General features: G+C 32.8%; 2 protein-coding genes across 3 annotated transcripts; one reads left to right on the top strand and one right to left on the bottom strand.

Annotated features, from left to right (window-relative positions):
- Nucleotides 1-124: 124 nt before the first annotated feature.
- On the bottom strand, nt 125-13,539 carry LOC140043616 (transmembrane protein 120B-like). 2 transcript variants are annotated; one of them, XM_072088136.1, is made up of 12 exons: nt 13,218-13,539; nt 11,249-11,367; nt 10,264-10,365; nt 9,895-9,954; nt 8,909-9,004; nt 7,548-7,643; nt 6,027-6,116; nt 5,555-5,682; nt 4,414-4,506; nt 3,342-3,406; nt 2,936-3,004; nt 125-1,833 (listed from the first exon to the last, which is right to left on the bottom strand). In XM_072088136.1, the coding sequence occupies exons 1-12, from the start codon at nt 13,287-13,289 to the stop codon at nt 1,708-1,710; spliced, it is 1,116 nt and encodes a 371-aa protein (XP_071944237.1). In that variant the 5' UTR covers nt 13,290-13,539; the 3' UTR covers nt 125-1,707. The 2 variants fall into 2 exon arrangements, with proteins under 2 accessions (XP_071944237.1, XP_071944238.1); XM_072088137.1 differs by lacking the exon at nt 7,548-7,643 and having other exon boundaries at nt 128-1,833.
- A 212-nt stretch (nt 13,540-13,751) lies between these two features.
- Nucleotides 13,752-17,285, top strand: LOC140044907 (complement component 1 Q subcomponent-binding protein, mitochondrial-like). Its single transcript, XM_072089607.1, has 5 exons — nt 13,752-14,062; nt 14,288-14,435; nt 14,866-14,950; nt 15,895-16,101; nt 16,630-17,285. Exons 1-5 carry the CDS (start codon nt 13,804-13,806, stop codon nt 16,774-16,776), a joined length of 846 nt encoding a protein of 281 aa, XP_071945708.1. The 5' UTR covers nt 13,752-13,803; the 3' UTR covers nt 16,777-17,285.
- Nucleotides 17,286-18,325: the final 1,040 nt, after the last annotated feature.

Raw genomic sequence — 18,325 nt, 5'->3', positions numbered from 1 at the left:
TTAGTTTGTTTCTGGTTGCGTAGAAACCATGCGCGTAAGATGACGTCAAACATTTGTTGTGCAGTGTGGGTAGTGCGCGTTCTCTATAATACATTATAACTATTTACTTTCAAGTTCAAGTTCAAATTTATTCACATAATGCAAACACATACAAAAATATAGTAGATACAAATGGTTGGAAATTAATTTAAAAATAGTTGCATTATGCCTGGAGAATACCATTTAAACCCCAAGGGGCTTTAAGCCTGGATCCACCAGAAATTATACTTATAGCAGCAGTGAATTTTCGTCCCTGGTGTTGCTGCTTTAGTTTGTTCAACTTCTTCGACTTGATCTGCCACGCTGCATCTGGTAATAAATGGTCTGCATAGTAGATAGGAATTATTGAGATGATGGTCTGATTTTGCTTTTCATTCACTGCATTACCACATTCATGATCACCATCCTCATTGGCTCATATGTATAATTGTGGGTTACAATGATGGCGATATTAGAAATTTCCAATGTATAGGTACTGCTGTATATGGCTAAGCTTGGTGCCCACGACGAAAACGAAACGCAGAGACACATAAGAGCAGCGCAAGTGAGTTGACCAATCACAAGCGACAGTACGATGATCCATCAAGTCATTTTGTGTCTTTGGCTTGCGTCCAGAGTGGGAACCAAATACTTTTTATCATGTTGTGACATGGCATCATATGGTAAAGAGGATTTACATGATCTTCTTTTGTCTTTGTTTTGAGGTTGAGTACAAAAAGACATGTATAGTACATTGACCAGGACAAATAAAATAAACACATTTTCCACAATGATTGTAATTTAATTGCGCTAAGTTTTCACTGTTCTTTATTAGAAAAATATTTAATTAAATTCTTTTAAAATTTTAAATTCTTTTCTCCTATCTAATAGTACAGCTAGTAAAGTGTATATTAATATATTATTTTATGCTATACTTATATTAATTCATTTACACAACTAAAATCAAATTAAATTAAATTCCTTATATTAAAGATATACTTTCCCACTGAACAAAAGTGTTTAAAACATGCTGAATATCAAATCAAAACTATTTACCTAAGATATAAATAAAAAAAAGTCAATCTGAAACCTATTTTCTATAATTTATTTTGTATTTTTATAAATGAAATCAATATTTTTGTTAATTTTGTTTTAGCAAAAGTGAACAATTTTACTACTATAAAATGGCCTATTGAAGTTTACACTAACAGTCAATACTTGTTGATGTTGAAGAAAATACATTGTTATTCTGCATCAAATAATTGATAAGTAACAGTTTTAATGCATCCTAGAGAACCTGTCTCGACTCGACAGGAAATAAACCTTTTTACATTCAACATTCCATGACTCCACGGATTATTTTATGTAATTTGATCAATGCTTTAATGTGTTTAATAATTAATACCGTCTTCAATACTTAGATATTGCATTTTTATTCATGTTTTCTAAATATTAAAAAAGTTAATTATTTCAATAAGAAAAGAAATTCTTCAAATGTACAGAATAAACTGAAAACCTGTTTATATGTATATTAATATTTACTAGTAATGTCATTGGCAACATTTTAATAATTACTTAATAAACGATAAATATAATTTACTTAATAAAATAATCCACAGTACTTTTTAAACGTAATTTTAAAAAACCCCTAAATTTGAACAAAAATGCTGAAGTGCACGAAATAACATATTAATCTTTATGGTTAGCTTGCCGTCTGGATGCAAACACTTTTCGACTCTTTTCAAAAACAACACGAGATGTTGTGGTGAAATTACCAATGAAAAGTAGAAAAAATATTGCTCCAGCTGCACCAACCTAGAATAAAAAAACACAAAACAAATAATTATTATAGAAACTTCTGCACAATGATTATTGCACTTTACAATTTAAGATACTGTACATTAGGTTTCGCAATCTTACGAATACGATAACGAAAACGGATACGTCACGCACACGTATTCGTTTTGTAAGCCATAAAAAAATCTGTTTCGCATGGCAACAAAATAACGAGGCGCGTCTAAAATATGACTGCGGTAAATTTGAGCGAAGCGCAGATACGTGTTGCTTGGTGCTTGGACAGCTGCCTAGGCCTAGCGTAACATCAAAGCGAATGAGGACTTTAAAAACTGCTATTTATCTAAATTGACCTGGCATTTTAGTAAATTACTTTAGTAAATTACTTTCAATAAATCTATAATTATAATTATAATCATGAATCATTCCTAATTCAAATGCAAAATAGATCAAAAACTATACTCGTTTTGTAGTTACGAATATGACTGGTGATATTCGTCAACACGAATACGCCTTACGAATATGAAATGGGGATCAGCTCAAAAGTTTTACAAATGTGTGACGTATCCGTTTTCGTTATCGTATGGTTGCGAAACCTCCCTATTATCTAAATTTGCGATTACATTTTTCTCATTCAACCTTATTTAACCACTGAGGCCCAGATAAATTCATGGTCTCAAGTTATTAAACAGATGCCATCATTTAAACAAGCACACAAGGTAACACATACTCGACTTAATGTGTCTTTTTAAAGTGTACTAAGTGTAGGTTTCTTTTGATACAAGAAATACAGTTCAGTCTCTCATAAACATTGACATCTCTCAACTGAAGACTTGTTCGCACTGGACTTAAAATGTTACATTTAAATTTTACTCAAGGCCATCTGTAAATTTGTTATTTGCACATGGGTAATTTCACGCAATTTGTTTTACAATGGTTTTACCAACATGTAACCATCGCATTCCTAAGGGAATTGTAGCCAGTACTAGAAGTGGAATTTTCTTGGTGAAGTTAGCTAGTGTCTCGGTTAATTTGACCTTATTTAAGTCCAGTGCCATTGAGGCTTCAGAGTACAAGAACCCTTTTAGTGTTATGTGTTTAAATTGTATACTCAATAGCTTACCATCCACTCATCACACTGTGGGTGCTTAGAAAGCCCATACAATTTGTAAGAAAGGTACAACTGAAACATCTGTACAAATACAAAAATAAAGACATTCGTTAAGGAAATGTAGAATAAATGGTAGTCTCTGCCTGTAGCAAAGTCAAAACAATCCTTTCTTTTTTAAAACTATGCACAAAATAAATAAAATAAATAAATAAAAATTAACCAAGAAATGAATACACAAATTCAAAATATCCCACTAGAAAGTTAAAAGATAAATCTGATAAACACTTGTTCAAATTGGCATCTGTTTTGATAATTAAAAAAAAAACATTTTTACCAAGTAACTGATTAAAAATATAAAATATATAAATTTAGTATTGATTTATTATTTCATAAAAAAAAACTAAACCTAAATACATACATAAGTCAAGTACAAAAACGGAAGAAGAAACTGTAGACCTCTCCACATCCATTGCTGAAAGCCCTCTATAGAGAAATAATGAAATTATATTTTTATATTACAAAATGTTAAATTATTACATCAAAGTTGTGGAACTCGCTTTCATTTTTTGTATTGATCGAATTAATAATCGATCTATAAGTATCGATATTATTCAATTGATCGATAAACCAATCGATCTATCAGTATCGATAAAATTTATCGATACTGATAGATCGATTGGTTTATTAAATAATAAATTATTTATAAATAAATAATATTATTTAATAATCAATCAATTCACTTTCTGTTCTAAAGAATGGCTTAAGAACCATTAATTTTTGTTTTTCTTTCTTCTATTTTAAGGACCAAACTTCATAGTTGAAGGCTACTGCTCCACTAAGGATCTCATTGTGACATCGGCAGCCAACTATGGCGCCAATACGTCTGTCCAAGACAGTGTGTGTGTATGAATGAATAAACTAGTACACCAGGGTAACCTCATACTCGTCTCGAAAGATGTACTAGGTTCTTTAAAGTGCACATGAGCCAGATGTACACTGGACCTACGGTTTATACTTAGTCCATCCGAGAAGACTTGTTCTACCACCAGAACCATGGAGCGAGTGAGCCTCAAACCCTTGCCAACGTTATGGCTATGGATTTTGGTTCCACTGTCTTAACCGCTCGGCCACACTCACTCAATTTATTAGTTGTCGTTCACACCTGCCTGTTTCTATAGCTTTAACTGGGATAGGAGGTGCCTGGGATAGGAGGTGCCTGGGATAGGAGTTGCCGGAGTTAAACAACTGGTGCTAACCGCAGTTCATTAGAATCCTGGTTAGAGATGAAAGAACATATCGCATTGCACCTATAAATTGCTCCACAGAAACCAGAATTTGACAATCGAGACCAGGATCAAGTGGGGCTTTTATAACCATATTTAAAATTTCTGAAAATATCGTTCTTTTCAACTATATGGTATCTAAATCCACATCATCTTGCTCAGTAGAAACGGGCCAACAGAGTACTAAAGAATTATAGGTATTCTTACCAACGGTAATATCCATATCTCGTTTTTCTCCCAATGCTCTGAGTCGATAGAGACATCCACTTTGGTAATAATATTGAAGAAGCTGAACAAAACCTGTGAAAAATAGTCATCCATTATTTATATTTTTTTTTTTTCTTAAAGATGTATTGTCCCTTGAAACACAAAAAATGTAATCTAGATTTAAATTGGCCATATCAAAGTAATATCAAAGTTATTCACTTTAAGTCGAAAATTCGAGCCAAAAACAACAAGTTTACGTAATTAACAGGTAAATTAATTTGATTACATTTTGCTGGAAAATCGTCGCGAGCAAAAGTAAACAAAGATTTCAAAGCATGAGTATGCATTATGCACGATGCTAATTAGGATTGTTTACAACTCGTCACGGTTTGAGAAGGTGTTTTCACACAGATCGCAAGATTATGCATACAGAGTAGCCAAACAAGCGCGTTGCATTATGAGATATGTTTTAATCGAAAACTTTGACTGGAAGTCAAAGTTATTTTTTGAACAAAAAAATGTCTGTATTTCAGTTTAATGATTTACTTTTCAACTAATTTTTAGTCAAAGTTAATAACTATCATGTTACTTCAAAATGACCCACTTTTTTTTTAAATATTAAAAAAAAAATTACTTATGAACTAAGTCTAATTTGAGACTGTTATTATGTTAAAGCCTACATTTTTGTATTATAAAAAACATTGTTAGGAAACCCTGTGACTATTTAGAATTAGGTTATCATTTTTAAAAAATGATTTTGGTTGAACAAAAACGATTTGTAGAATTTCACGTCAAAAGCACATTATTAACGTCAAAACTGATCATTTTTACATTTGACGGCATGATGTTTGCACATTAGTGGACTATACATTTTTACAGATTTGCACATTTGAGGGTGCCATGTTTGCACAAATGTGGTTGTTTGTACATTTGAAGGGAACATGTTTGCACAAATGTGGTTGTTTGCACAAATGTAACTTTTTGCACATTTCACGGCTCAACAAGGGCTCAAGGCATAACAATTGTGAAATGAAATGCTGATCATAGATGATGGACATACCAACAATATGAATAAAATGAAGGAAATGAATATTAAAAAAGAATGATTTCATAAATGTAACAGTGTGCATTTTGCCCTTACCCATATACACAGAAAATGTCATAAAGTGTGGTCTAAACAGTTGATAAGTAATGCTGTCTGGCCAAATAAGCAATGTACCGCTTAACACAACAGATAAATAATGATGGGTCACCCACCAGCCTTTAATTCTGTAAAACAAAACAATAAGTTTCTGTTTTATATATTTCCATGTCTCATTTAGTCATCATTTAATAAATCTCTAAAATACAAATCACTCGACTACCACTAGACATCATTACCACAAATGTTTTTTATTTGTGTTTAAAACAATTATACAAAAACAATTTTCAGGTGGTGTAGAACCAGTATATAGGCATACACGCTATAGGTTGGTTTTCAAACATGACAGTCACCAGCCTTAAACTGCAGAAAATTCTCAAAAAGCTGAGCATGCAATAGAGTCATTAATTACATTGGCTCCTTGTTAAAAAATATTAGAAATAGAAAATAACAGAAATGTTAATCACTATACCTTGATCCATTTTGTCGTAATATACTTTCTCGGATGACCAGAGTACAGTAATACCAAACAAGTAGAAAGTGATACAGTGCATCTATAAATCTTAACAAGAACAAAAGAAATCATTAAAATGATAATTTAGACCTAACAAAAATACTGTCTCAAAAACCTACAAATAGCAGTCTGATGGTTCACACCAGAGGAGACGCAGAGCTCAGTGACACATTCAATGTGAACATACATTTGATCCTACTAGAGCAGCTCCCAATTACCAGCTTGGTAAAATAAACTGCACAAACTTGAAGTTAGGTCAAATTCGCTTCCAACTGACCAAGCAGAACTGAGAAATGACACAAAATCATTGCATGTTGATTGGAGAAAAAACTAAAATGATGGTTCAATTTAAAAAAAATTGATTATTTATGATTATCTGAATTTCCTTGTTTGGTACAATGGCGCTTGTATTAGCAGTCAAATTAGGGTAAGTGCAGATTATTGGCAAAATAGTACGAAAATATTTGTGACAAGTATTAGTATGCATTGCAATGTAAGATAGGACAAGGCTAGCAAGCTGCATGTCTTCTATGTGCATCAAGTGTGACAACCGCAAATAATCATTATGTCATGTGAACCTATTTGATTGACATGCGTCACTTCACTCCCCCCGTGTCTGGTGTGAGCCAAGTTTTTACAAAGTATATGCGTTATTCTCACTCGTTAAAATAAACAATAAAATATAATATAAATATTGGTAACAATAGATTCCATTCCATGAAATTATATTGAGACTAACAATAACATAATACAAAATAATCTGATTTATCTAGAGGTTTTTATTTAAAGCTAGAAATTTAATTTCATGCAAAAATATGGCTGCAATATTTAAATAAAATCAAAGGTTAAAGTGCTGTATCCAAGGTTAGTGTTTTAATCAAAAAGCAAGATTACAAAACAAAGCATTAAAATATAAAAATAAACACATGATACAACTATAGCATTTTACAAATTATGTAACCTCATTTGTTAATTTTTTACAGTATTAACATTTTTTTGTTAGTGATCTGCTTCTAAATTTTATTTTTCCAAATTATACATTGATCACAAAATGTAAGAATTGCAAATTTTAAAACAAATTCCGTATTTATTCGAATAAATGCTGCTTTGAAACAAAACCATTCCTAGAATAAATGCCTCTTATAGAACATCATTTGGAATAAATTCCTTCATGGAATAAACAACTTAAATTACGTCCTCAAAAAAACGCTCCGCCCAAAAAATATACAACATTTCTATTTGTAGTAGAATTTATTGAGTGACATGATCTACAATTTACCAAGCATTTTGATGCAATTTTTATTGTATTTTATCACATCTTAATTTAATTGTGTTGTGTTTCCTATCTAAGGGTAATTATTTGATTATACATGTAATATATACACCCTCCTAAAATTTCTCCTGAACAATAACCGCCCCAGCGGCATTTATTCGAATATATATGGTAATAAGTTAATTGCTGTGCAGTTAAGCTAATACCTGAAACCAGACAAAAAGCACTGAATAATGGATGTAAGAAACACAATAAGACTGAGGTACAGTTTGAACACTTCATACTGTTCCTTATAGTTGAGTCTGGAGGTTAAAAAACAAACAACATGCAAAATATATCAATTTCATGCAAGGTTAGTACAGTTAAACCCCTCCTTTGAGACACCCCTAATAAGGATATATGTTTTAACACTTTGGACATCCCCTATTCAGGGGACACCCTTTTTAAAGGGACACATTGTTGGGTTACCCCTTAAAGAGGTTCTTTTGTAATTAAGAAATGTTTAATGATGAATATCTTCAGTTATCAGGTCTCTAGTTCTATAAATATAAGTCAAAAAATGTAGATAAATAATTAAAAAATTGAATGCCTCTCAAACATTCTCCTTAATTCTTAAATTTATTATTGTGGGAAGGGTTTTAATTAAAATCAAGGCTATAACATAGGATTATCTATGGTACCCTTTTGGTACTACCAGTCACATAGATCCTAATTAAATTTTGTGGAAGCCAATTGGCCAATAGCAAATCAAATGTGGGGACTTATTTGTATACGCATCCAAACCATTCTATTTGATACAGCAGGCTTAGTGTCCTTTTGCTTGATATGATTCATATTTTCATTAATAATATTGTCCTGACATTTTTAGCAATAAATATATTGTGAAAAGTCCCACTACTTTATTTTGTTATTATTTATGTTACCAAAAATCATGAATATTTAGACACATGTTTAGATATTGAAAGGGAGATTGGTCAATTGAATAGATAATATTAATTAAAACCAATGAAAAGGTAATACATGTGTGTTTACAATTATAAAGGGCATAGCAGAAAAATTAAAATTAATATGTAATGAAATTAGTCAACAAAAGCATGCATATTATTTGAAATTGGTTTCTAATAATATAAAGAAGCTCAAGAAAAAGAAGAAAAACATTAAATTTGATTGGTTCTTAGCAATTTTAAAACCATCAGTATTATCACGTATTAATTGATTAAAATCGGTCAACTTGTTATCGTTTTGCAATGTTGTAGAATGTGCGTGAACCACGTTGGATTTAAATATTGCTATTAACCAATCACCACTGTCACCACAATTAAGTTGGTTATGATTAGCCATTCACATGCAGCCAACAAGTAATGATAATGAAATGATATTTTACAAACAATTAATACAGTAAGTGTAAGAAGATAAAAATTGTGTTGTGACCACGACACCTTTTCACTACGACATTTTTATAATATCAATTCACCAAAACAAATAATTTTTAATAATAATTTCCAAACTTTTTTTCTTGAAAACCACACATATAAAAAGATGAAAGAATGGATAGTATGATTCCTACCTTTGTTCTATTAAAAAACACAGAGTAATTGCAAAGATTAATGTTATTAATGACAAATTCAGCTTAAATCGTTCATATTCTTCTTTGTAAGATAATCTGAAATGATTATGAAATGAATAAAAGCAATGACATGAAAATAATGGAACAATGAAAACAATGTGGCAATAAAAATAATGGAACAATGAAAACAATGTGGCAATGAAAATAATGGGACAATGAAAACATTGGAACAATGTATTAATTATACTTTAATTTTGATGATTATAATAGGGATTTATTTTCATTTTATCACACTATAAATGCAGTCTTTAGAATAACTGATTCAACATTAAGCCCATTCTGGATTTCTTTTTTATAAAATCATTGTTTCCTTTAGTAACTTTCTACCAAATGCTGTACATCCCTACAATTTTTGATTTTTTGTAAAATTAATGCATATATTAATATTACTTTAAAAACATTAAACCAGGTCATTAAATGTACGTTTTATGGTAAATTGTGATAAAAAAAAAGAAAAAATGCACTACCAAAGTATCTCACGTCGAATGTACTTTTGTAGGGGTATTCTTTGTAGGCCTAGCTGGTAAACAGTAACGTATAAACATCCTACGTTAGCTATAGGACTAGCCTGACGTGGTCTAGTTGCTGCATCAAAATGTCTTTCTGTTTTTGCCAGAATCAATCCGATAGCATGGCATGTTGGGATTTATAACGGGTTGCTTTTATTAGAATCAATTGACTTACTCTTCACATTTTTAACCGTTTAAAGACAAAACATTTATCGCATTAGGACCATATAGTATTTATTTTTACATTAAATGTAGTTTGTGACCTTAAATTAGATCTAAAAAAACGTAAGGAATGGGATTTAAATATTTTATTTTCTGTTGGCAGGTACATTTGTTTTATCAGCTTGTGAATGACAATGAATGTGATATGATGCAAATAGAAAGTAATTGGGTTTGACAATAAAATACTGTACTTACCTGTCTGGTCTTGTAAGAAGTGAAACACTCACTCTGCCTAATATAACACTCAGGAAAAGACTGACAAAGAAACAAATTATGATTATTTTGGGCAGTTTTTTTGTTCTCTTTGTATGAATAACAGTGTACAGTATGAAAAGATGAACTTCGGAATAAAGAACAATAAAATGTATTACTTCATTTTACAAAATACATGGAATTTACGGATTAAAAAAGGAATGGTATCACAGGTGTCAGTCACAAGATAGTTGACAGGTAAAACCCCCAAAATAATAAAGAAAGCTAATTTTGTTGGATTGTATAAAATACTTATGCACACTAAAAATAGAGATTAGAACAAATCTTACTTACGATATGTTGTAAACTTACCTATTTTCTTTTGGTAAACTTTCATTCATTTCTCGACAGTCAAATTGGTTCTTGGTTATTTTTTTTTTAAGTTCATTAACTTTTACATTTTCAGTTTCACTCCTATGAAGGATGCAATTAAGAAAAATGTTATAGTAGTTTACTTATGACATTACATTTTATTTTTCTTCTCGGATAAACTGGTGGTAGAACGAGTCTTCTCGGATAAGGACTATAAACCGTAGGTCCAGTGGACACATCTAGCTCGTGTGCACTTTAAAGAACCTATTACATCTTTCGAGACGAGTAGGGGGTTACCCCGGTGTATTAGTACATCACAGCCACTGATCACCAACTGGGCCCTCTGGGAGACCAGTCCTTGACTGAAGAGGTTACCCAGTATAAATATAAATTTCAATTCAATCAATTCAAGTATCACATACAGTACTATTTGTATTAAACTATTTGTTCAAACCATAAACAGACCAGAAAGAGAGTTAGGTCCTGTTCCTGCCCTGCATAAAAATAACCGGTTAAAAACCATGTGAATAAATTAACCCCAATTTCTTGGCAGCAGAAACAAGAAAAATATTCAATGACCGGATAAATGGCAGCCTGAAAATAATGGTTAAAAACACCCAATAGATTCGGTGTAAGAACGCCATTTTACTGGTTATTGCTGTGTAACTTTTAGCTTCAACGCAAAATAACGGTTATTTGATTGACAGCTGCTGACCTTGTGTCAACTACACTGTAGTAATGTTTGAATTGATCCCAGTGCCCATTGCATTTTGGGTACTGACCACCACTGATTTAAACAGTTATTTAGGAGCAAAAATTGAGCAGAAATGCAGTCGATATAAAAATTATATTTTTAAATAAAGCATTTATTTGGCGCTATGCAGCAGAAACAGACCCCTTAGGCTTGAATAACCACACAAAAACTCTAGGTGACTTTAAAACATTACTTGCTGATTAATAAATAAGTATGTAATATAATAATCACCTGTTAAGATTTGATAGAAGGATTTTGTATCTTTTTTGTTGATGGTTAATCTTTGATATACATTTCCCCTGCAAAGACTTCAATTCCTCCAACTTCTGAATGTACACTTTGTGTTCGTCCTGGAATTGGGTATATTGAATGCTGGTTAACAAAATATTCATTTTCTTTTCGAATGCAGGTTTATTTTGACACAAAAGAAATAGAAACCTATTCAAACTCATAAAAAAGGATAAAAAAAAAAAAAGGTAAATTGCACTGTTGCAGTAAAATATAATAAAGTATTATAGGCCTAGGCCTAGTACACAATTATAATTATTTCTATAGGCCTAGTCTAGGCCTAGGCCTATTTGTTTTTGTACATTTTGGCAATGAGACCCAATCCCACTTTTTACTCGGGGTACCAGAGTCTAGGACTTATTCATTTTCCCCGTCCTCCTCCATCTACTGTAGACACTATTGAGTAAAAAGTGCGATTTTTAAAGTACTACTCCTCCCTTATTAGTTTTAGTATTGAGCTGGATTTTGGCATGAATATCTAGTTACTACAGGGACATGTCCTCAAATCTATAGATTTTTAAATTTCAAACTCCCGGATTCAACCATATGACGTCTCGAAGATGGTACCATATAGCCGTATTTGGTAGGTTATTGATGTGTATGTGACGTCACATCCCGTCTTATGACGTCATTACAGCTTCATTTGCTGTACCCCGAATATCGCACATTCGTGCTTTTTTGTTACCGTAATTAATTTGTTAAATTAAGAAGCCACAATGTGTGACACACACCACAGCGTTATGTAGTTATATGCAGCTTCTTGGCGTAGTGGTTATCACGTTTGCTTAACACGTAGAAGGTACCTGGTTCGAGCCCGGGCAACTTTATGGTGAAAAGTACTGTATACGCAATATGATAATTATACACAGTATCTTATTTTTATTATTTTTAAAAATACTTATTTTGTGTAATCGGTAATTATCACTTTTACACATGTTTATTTTGCTTTGTGCTTATTACCATATTTATTTGTAATTTATTTGTAATTTAAATGGATTAACAAACTTTGTGTAACCCACATTTTTAGTGTAAGAGGTTTCGTAGTGTAGTGGTGGTTGTCAAGTCTGCTTAACACGCAGAAGGTCCTGGTTCGAACCCTGGCGAAACCTATTTTTCTTTAACTTTACTGGTGAAATATACTATATACGTAATATGATATAGAGTATATCTCGTTTTATTACTCGGGGTACCTGAGTCTAGGACTCGCTCATCTTTTCCTCTTCTTCTTCCATCCGGACACTATTGAGCAAAAAGTGCGATTTATAAAGTACTACTCCTCCCTTATTCGTTGTAGTATTGAGCTCGGATTTAGCATGAATATACTACAGGGACGTCCTCAAAGCTAATTAAGCTAGTTAATTTCAAACCGGATGCAGCCATATCACGTCTCGAAGATGGTACCGTATAGCCTTATTTGGTAGCGCGGTTATTGATGTGTATGTGACGTTACATCCGGTCTTATGACGTGATTACAGCTTCTTTCGCTGTACCCAGAGTATTGCACATTCGTGCTTGTTAGCTTCATTTTTGCTGCAAAAAAGGGATCAATTCAATGCACCAATTGGACCAAGAAAGGCAAGTACCTACCAATCAATGCCAATAAAGCACGGTTAGCTCTCCTGAATCGAGGATTACTAGGCCTAGGCCTATGTGCTTACTTAGGCCTAGCCTAGGCCTAGCTAGGTAGGCTAGGCCTAGAAAATGAAAAAAGAAGGTCCCTAATTCTAATTTATTGAAATTTGATGTCTTTGGTAGTAGGGCTAGGCTTAGGTAGCCTGGCTAGGCCTAGCCTATTTAGTATAGGCCTAGGCTAGCTAGGCCTAGGCCTAGCTAGCTAGGGCCTGGCTGGAGTATTGGTTGGGAGGAAATGGTTGTTTGCGGTGGATTGAATGATTATTAATATTGGTCTCACTTTTAAGGAATCACATTCTTTCTCCAGGTTAGAAAATTCTTCTTCCAATCTTTGAACACCACCGTTCTCCATTGTCGGTATTCTCTTTCTGGTCTTGGCCGGCTGCTGGTGGTGGGGAGGACGACAAAATCAACGCAGAGAGAGCTGAGAGAGTCGGGTTCGAATTTAGATTGCCTTGGTCAGATCGATAAATGATAGGCCTAGAAATCGTTCGATTAGAATCGACCCCGCCGATAATAAGCCTTCCGATAACTACCTAAACAGCGATGATTTTGATGATGGCGTTGTTGCGTATATGGAAGGGAACCGTCGCGAGTAAAATACAGACATACCTAGTTATAAAAAGTTGTCCACATTGCATAAAAAACATGCAAAATCAGTTCATTAGCAGTACATTCAATACCATATTTTAATTTCATTCTCAAAAATAAATGAATAAATCATTTTAAAGTAATCAGACTTTATTTGGCGCTTTTGGAATGCCATAGCAGATTAAAGCGCCCTCTTTAGCCACAAACACCACATCTTGCTCTCTCTCTGTGTACTACATGCTTGTTGAGCGCACGTGAATTTTGAGCTAAAAAACATGGCATTTAATGTTTCAAAAGTTGCATATCGTCTGTTAACAAACATAGGGAAGACTTCGTTATGCATATCGGCTTCAAACAGACTGGTTTACAAAAGTTTTAACAACGTCAATACATCTTCAAGAGCTTTTACACGATCGTTATGGTATGCGATTAACCCGACGATGAATGGAGGTGTGAGTGTGCCTCCTGAAATCGGTGGAATTTCTGGACACTCAAAATTATGTGCATGCGGTTGTGCCGGCATGCATACAGAAGGTAATAAACCTAGCCTAGTTAGGCCTTGATAATTGATTTGATTTTTCCACATTTTGTCTTCCACAAAAATCCTTGCGCAAATTGCGCATTAACCCAAGCCATAACATACCTAGCTAGGCGAGGCCTACTAGGCTAGTATAGTATTAGTACTAGCAGCATTACTCCATGCCATTGGCCTAGTAGTAGCTAGGCCTATTTCTATATGCCTATTTTCTTAATTTTTAGGCGACAAAGAACTTGCTCAATTTCTTGAAGATGAAATAAAACTTGAAAAGAAAAATCAAACAAAAGGGGAGGCTCAAGAGGTAGATGATTTCACTAAATCTGTCACTGGATCTACTGTTAGTTTATCAAAAAATGATAATGGAGAAAAGTAAGTGTCATTTTCACAATAATTAATCAGTACTTTATTATTTTAATATTCAGCATAAAATTAATTAAAATAGTAAATACACATAGGCCTACTTGTTGACTAATGTTTTGGTGAATATTCAATTCAATTCAACTTTTATTTCAGACAATTGTCCATATGGTATAATAGTAATACATTACACAAAAAAAAGATGAAGGAGAAAGGACCAAAACTTTTATCTATTGGTATATAATAATGCCTCTCCATTTGTAGTACATGAGCATCTAAAACAAATTTAAATGAATGGCCCTATATTTGTACTGTATTTGTTGGTAGAAAAATGTTGTGATGACCAACATATTGAGAGATGTGAATTGATTTCAAATGGCAAAACATAAAAAGAAGTTGCAATGAACAGTAGGTAATTTAATGTGTTTTTTTGTGATTATAGAATAGTTGTTTCATTCAATGTAAACCATTCAGTTGAAGCAGATGAAGACTCAGCAGAAGGAGAGAATGAAGATGCAGAATCATTGGTAAGCTACTTTCACATCACAGTCGAGCGTTCTGAGGAAAATATCGCAAACATTGAGTGTGCTTTCACATCGAGCACAAATTCAATTATCGGTTGTCAAGCAAGTTTTTCATGGTCACTGTTGATTCTAGAAGTTTTGGAAAGTTTATGGAAATTCAATTCAATTTGTTTTATTCTCAAGCCACCCGGCTTGTAGCATATGGTGGAACATCGATACTAAAAGTTATAGAAATTATTTTGAGCCTTGTCTAGGTTTATTTAAAAGAAAAGATTCAACTTACCCCTGCGCCCTAGTTTTAATTTTCTTAACCATGGTGCATGAGAGTTGTTTTTAGACTCGCATTTCATTAATTCTTCCCTACTTAGAGCATGATTTCTTTATCCAAGTTGAAATTCTTATGTAAGAATAAATGCTATTTTGGTGCCTTGTTGTGAGATTAAAGCATGACTTTTACATCGTTTACACCGGCCTACATTTCTGCATTTTTGCGTCCCTGGTACGACTCTGGTTATACAATTCCGGATCAACTCTGCATTTTTACTGGTGGTGTAATCAGGGAATCGGTTACTCTTATAGTACTTGCATGTCCCTTAGACATCAACGTAAAATTGAGAGGTATCGTAAAATCTTGGTCCTTTTTTTGACTCAGCTCATCAATAATTTAACTGCTTGGCTCTTCTGGTCTTTGGTTCTTTCATGATTGTTATGATTTTTTTTTCTTATATATTTGTGCTTTTGTGTTGAGTATTTTTATATGCATTTTTTTTTTGTCATACGCAGTTGAGCCTTGTGCTGCCGTGTATGTTTTTATGTGCAAAAATGTTTGAATAAATATATTGAGAGACTCTTCTTGAAGGTTTTTTAGGAGCGCTATTGCACTCATGTTCCTTAAAAACGAGGACTGATCTATGTAAATATAATATATCTTTTAATTATATTTTCAGATGCGTTCATATCCAGATTTCAATGTTGAGATAACTAAAGAGAGTCAGCAAACTTTATCACTGAAGTGTAGTTTTTCTACTGAATTAAATGAAGGTGAGGCAGAGGATCAACAGGAAGAAGATACCTTTATAATTGATGAAGTGTCAATTTACAAGGATACTGCTACTGATAAGGTGTACACTGTAGGAAGTGAAGTCATGGATGGAGTAAGTATTAATTGAGTAAAATTAACATTTTTTAAAAGCTTGTAGTTTAGAAAGTGATGAATACTTTATATTACAATGCAAACTGCTCGTTCCCACTAGGACGCCATACAATTATGTTATGCGCCAGGCAAGTTGACCAATCACCAAGTGATGTATCATCCAAACTGTTGCTTGTCATTGGTCAAATCATGTTGCACTTGTTGCGGTTGTGTCCAAGGGGGAACCAAGCTTAAATGCTGCACATACCTTTTTACCGTACTTATTTCACTTATGGTTTAAATCTCTATAATACTGTTAAGGAGCAATTTCTTAAGGATAATTTCTTGCAAGTAAAAATTAGTTCTTTCCCACTTCTTCTAAGAATAAGATAGACTTTTAAATATTACACATTAGCAACACTCCAGAGTTTTCAAATACTGGTGTTTTAAATGTTGTGTGCCCTGGTGTGTGTAAACAGTGTTTTGTTATCATATACCCTTACTTACTTAAGAATAATAACAATTTAAACTGAAAAACAATTTCTTTCAGGATTTGTATGATTTGTTAATGAACATGTTAGAAGAAAGAGGAATTGATGATGCATTTACTGACAAGCTGTGCGATTTGGCAACATCAGTGGAACACTCCCAATATATTCAGTTTTTGCAAAATTTAAAAGATATTGCAAAAAGCTAAATATTAATTTGAACCAAATCTGGTTACAATAATGCAGATCAGTAGAACTACGTTCAGGATAGTGTGTTGTATACATCATGCTTTTTAACTAGACAGCATAGATGACTTGTTTGCTACTGCTAACTTGAATTCAACTACGGAATCTAAAGGGAATAGAACACCAATTCCAACTGAGAAAGCTCTGTCAAGAATTTTAAAAGGTTATCTTCCTGGACAATGTAGACTTTAAATGTTATGGCTGTTGTCCACTAGGTGAAGTTTTCCGTATGAATCCAACGGGAAAAAAAATATTGCGCTACGCTTTCCACTACAAGATAGCGAATAGCTGCAATTTTCATTGCCATCTTGTGTCTGCTGAGCTTTCTGAAATTCCATACGTGCTTACGAACACATGCCAACTCATTTCCATCCCTACTCTCATTCTACTACACAATACATGCAGGTCTAAATTACCCACTTTTACTGTAATAAAAAAGGAGTTGTGAATTATATACCGTAAAGATATAGAATCTTGTGAATCTTTTTACTAATTTAAAACACAATTGTTCAATATAGGTTAAAGATGTATTGTCCCTTGAAACACAACAAATGAAGGTCAAAATATTCTAAATTTAATTTAATTCACTTTAAGTTTACAATATTAACAGGTAAATTAATTTGATTGCATTTCGTCTCGAAAATCGTCGCTATCTAATTAGGATTGTTTATAACTCGTCACGGTTGAGAAGGTGTTTTCGCGAGGAAGTTTTATGATTATGCATACAGAGTAGCCAAACAAGCGTGTTGCATTATTTCAGTTATTTTTTTTTTTTTCGACTAATTTTTGGTGAAAGTTAATAAATATTATGATACTTCAAAATGACCCACTTTTTTTCAATTATTTTTTTTTTAATTAGTCAAAGGGACAATACATCTTTAAAGGGTTATTTGAAAAAAAAATACAGTTTTTGATCAAAATGTGATTTCAGCGTGACGTTATTACATGATTGACATTAGCCCGAATTTGGAAAGGAAGTTAAGGTAGCAGAAACATCTTTATTCACTTTATTATTACTGTACTACTCTAGCTCACAATTTAAAGTGATCTTGTAAATGTGGTCTGAGACATACAAAATCTACTAAGGTATAATGCGTTATAAACAATAAACAATTCAGTTCTACAAAATTGACGTACGAAACGTGATACAATTATTAGAGAGCTTCCGCTATCTCGATCGGGAACGAGCCGCCGAGAAAGTAAGGGGTTTTTGAACGAGTACGAGATCGAGAACCGGCAATTAATGCTGGTTCTCGTTCCCGATCCGAGATAGCGAAAGCTCTCTATTATTATTATTACTACATCATTATGTATATAATTGAAACATTAAGAAATATTAGTTAATTCCATCTCTATTGAAAATTAAAGAACCATTTTATTGGTCTACTTATTATCTTCAAAAGAATGTTGATAGAATGAAGACAAATAGTTTGGTAATCATGGAATCGCACATAGATTTTCTAAACTGCAAATATTCCAAGATTGATTTTTTTTTTTTTTAAAGCCTCCTTT

Source organism: Antedon mediterranea, chromosome 3, assembly GCF_964355755.1.
Source record: "Antedon mediterranea chromosome 3, ecAntMedi1.1, whole genome shotgun sequence".
In the NCBI taxonomy this organism is placed as follows: domain Eukaryota; kingdom Metazoa; phylum Echinodermata; class Crinoidea; order Comatulida; family Antedonidae; genus Antedon; species Antedon mediterranea.
This window is presented reverse-complemented; position numbering and strand designations above follow the sequence as displayed.

Bases quoted from the DNA above. Each gene is read 5' to 3' on its own strand.
- LOC140043616 (XM_072088136.1), bottom strand. From the start codon at position 13,289: ATGGAGAACGGTGGTGTTCAAAGATTGGAAGAAGAATTTTCTAACCTG. The intron at 9,005-9,894 runs GTAAGTACAGTA...TAATCATTTCAG, and splicing joins CTTCTTACAAGACCAGACAG to ATTATCTTACAAAGAAGAAT. The intron at 4,507-5,554 runs GTAAGGGCAAAA...TATTTTTCACAG, and splicing joins GACATTTTCTGTGTATATGG to GTTTTGTTCAGCTTCTTCAA.
- LOC140044907 (XM_072089607.1), top strand. From the start codon at position 13,804: ATGGCATTTAATGTTTCAAAAGTTGCATATCGTCTGTTAACAAACATA. The intron at 14,063-14,287 runs GTAATAAACCTA...CTTAATTTTTAG, and splicing joins TGCCGGCATGCATACAGAAG to GCGACAAAGAACTTGCTCAA. The intron at 16,102-16,629 runs GTAAGTATTAAT...AATTTCTTTCAG, and splicing joins GAAGTGAAGTCATGGATGGA to GATTTGTATGATTTGTTAAT.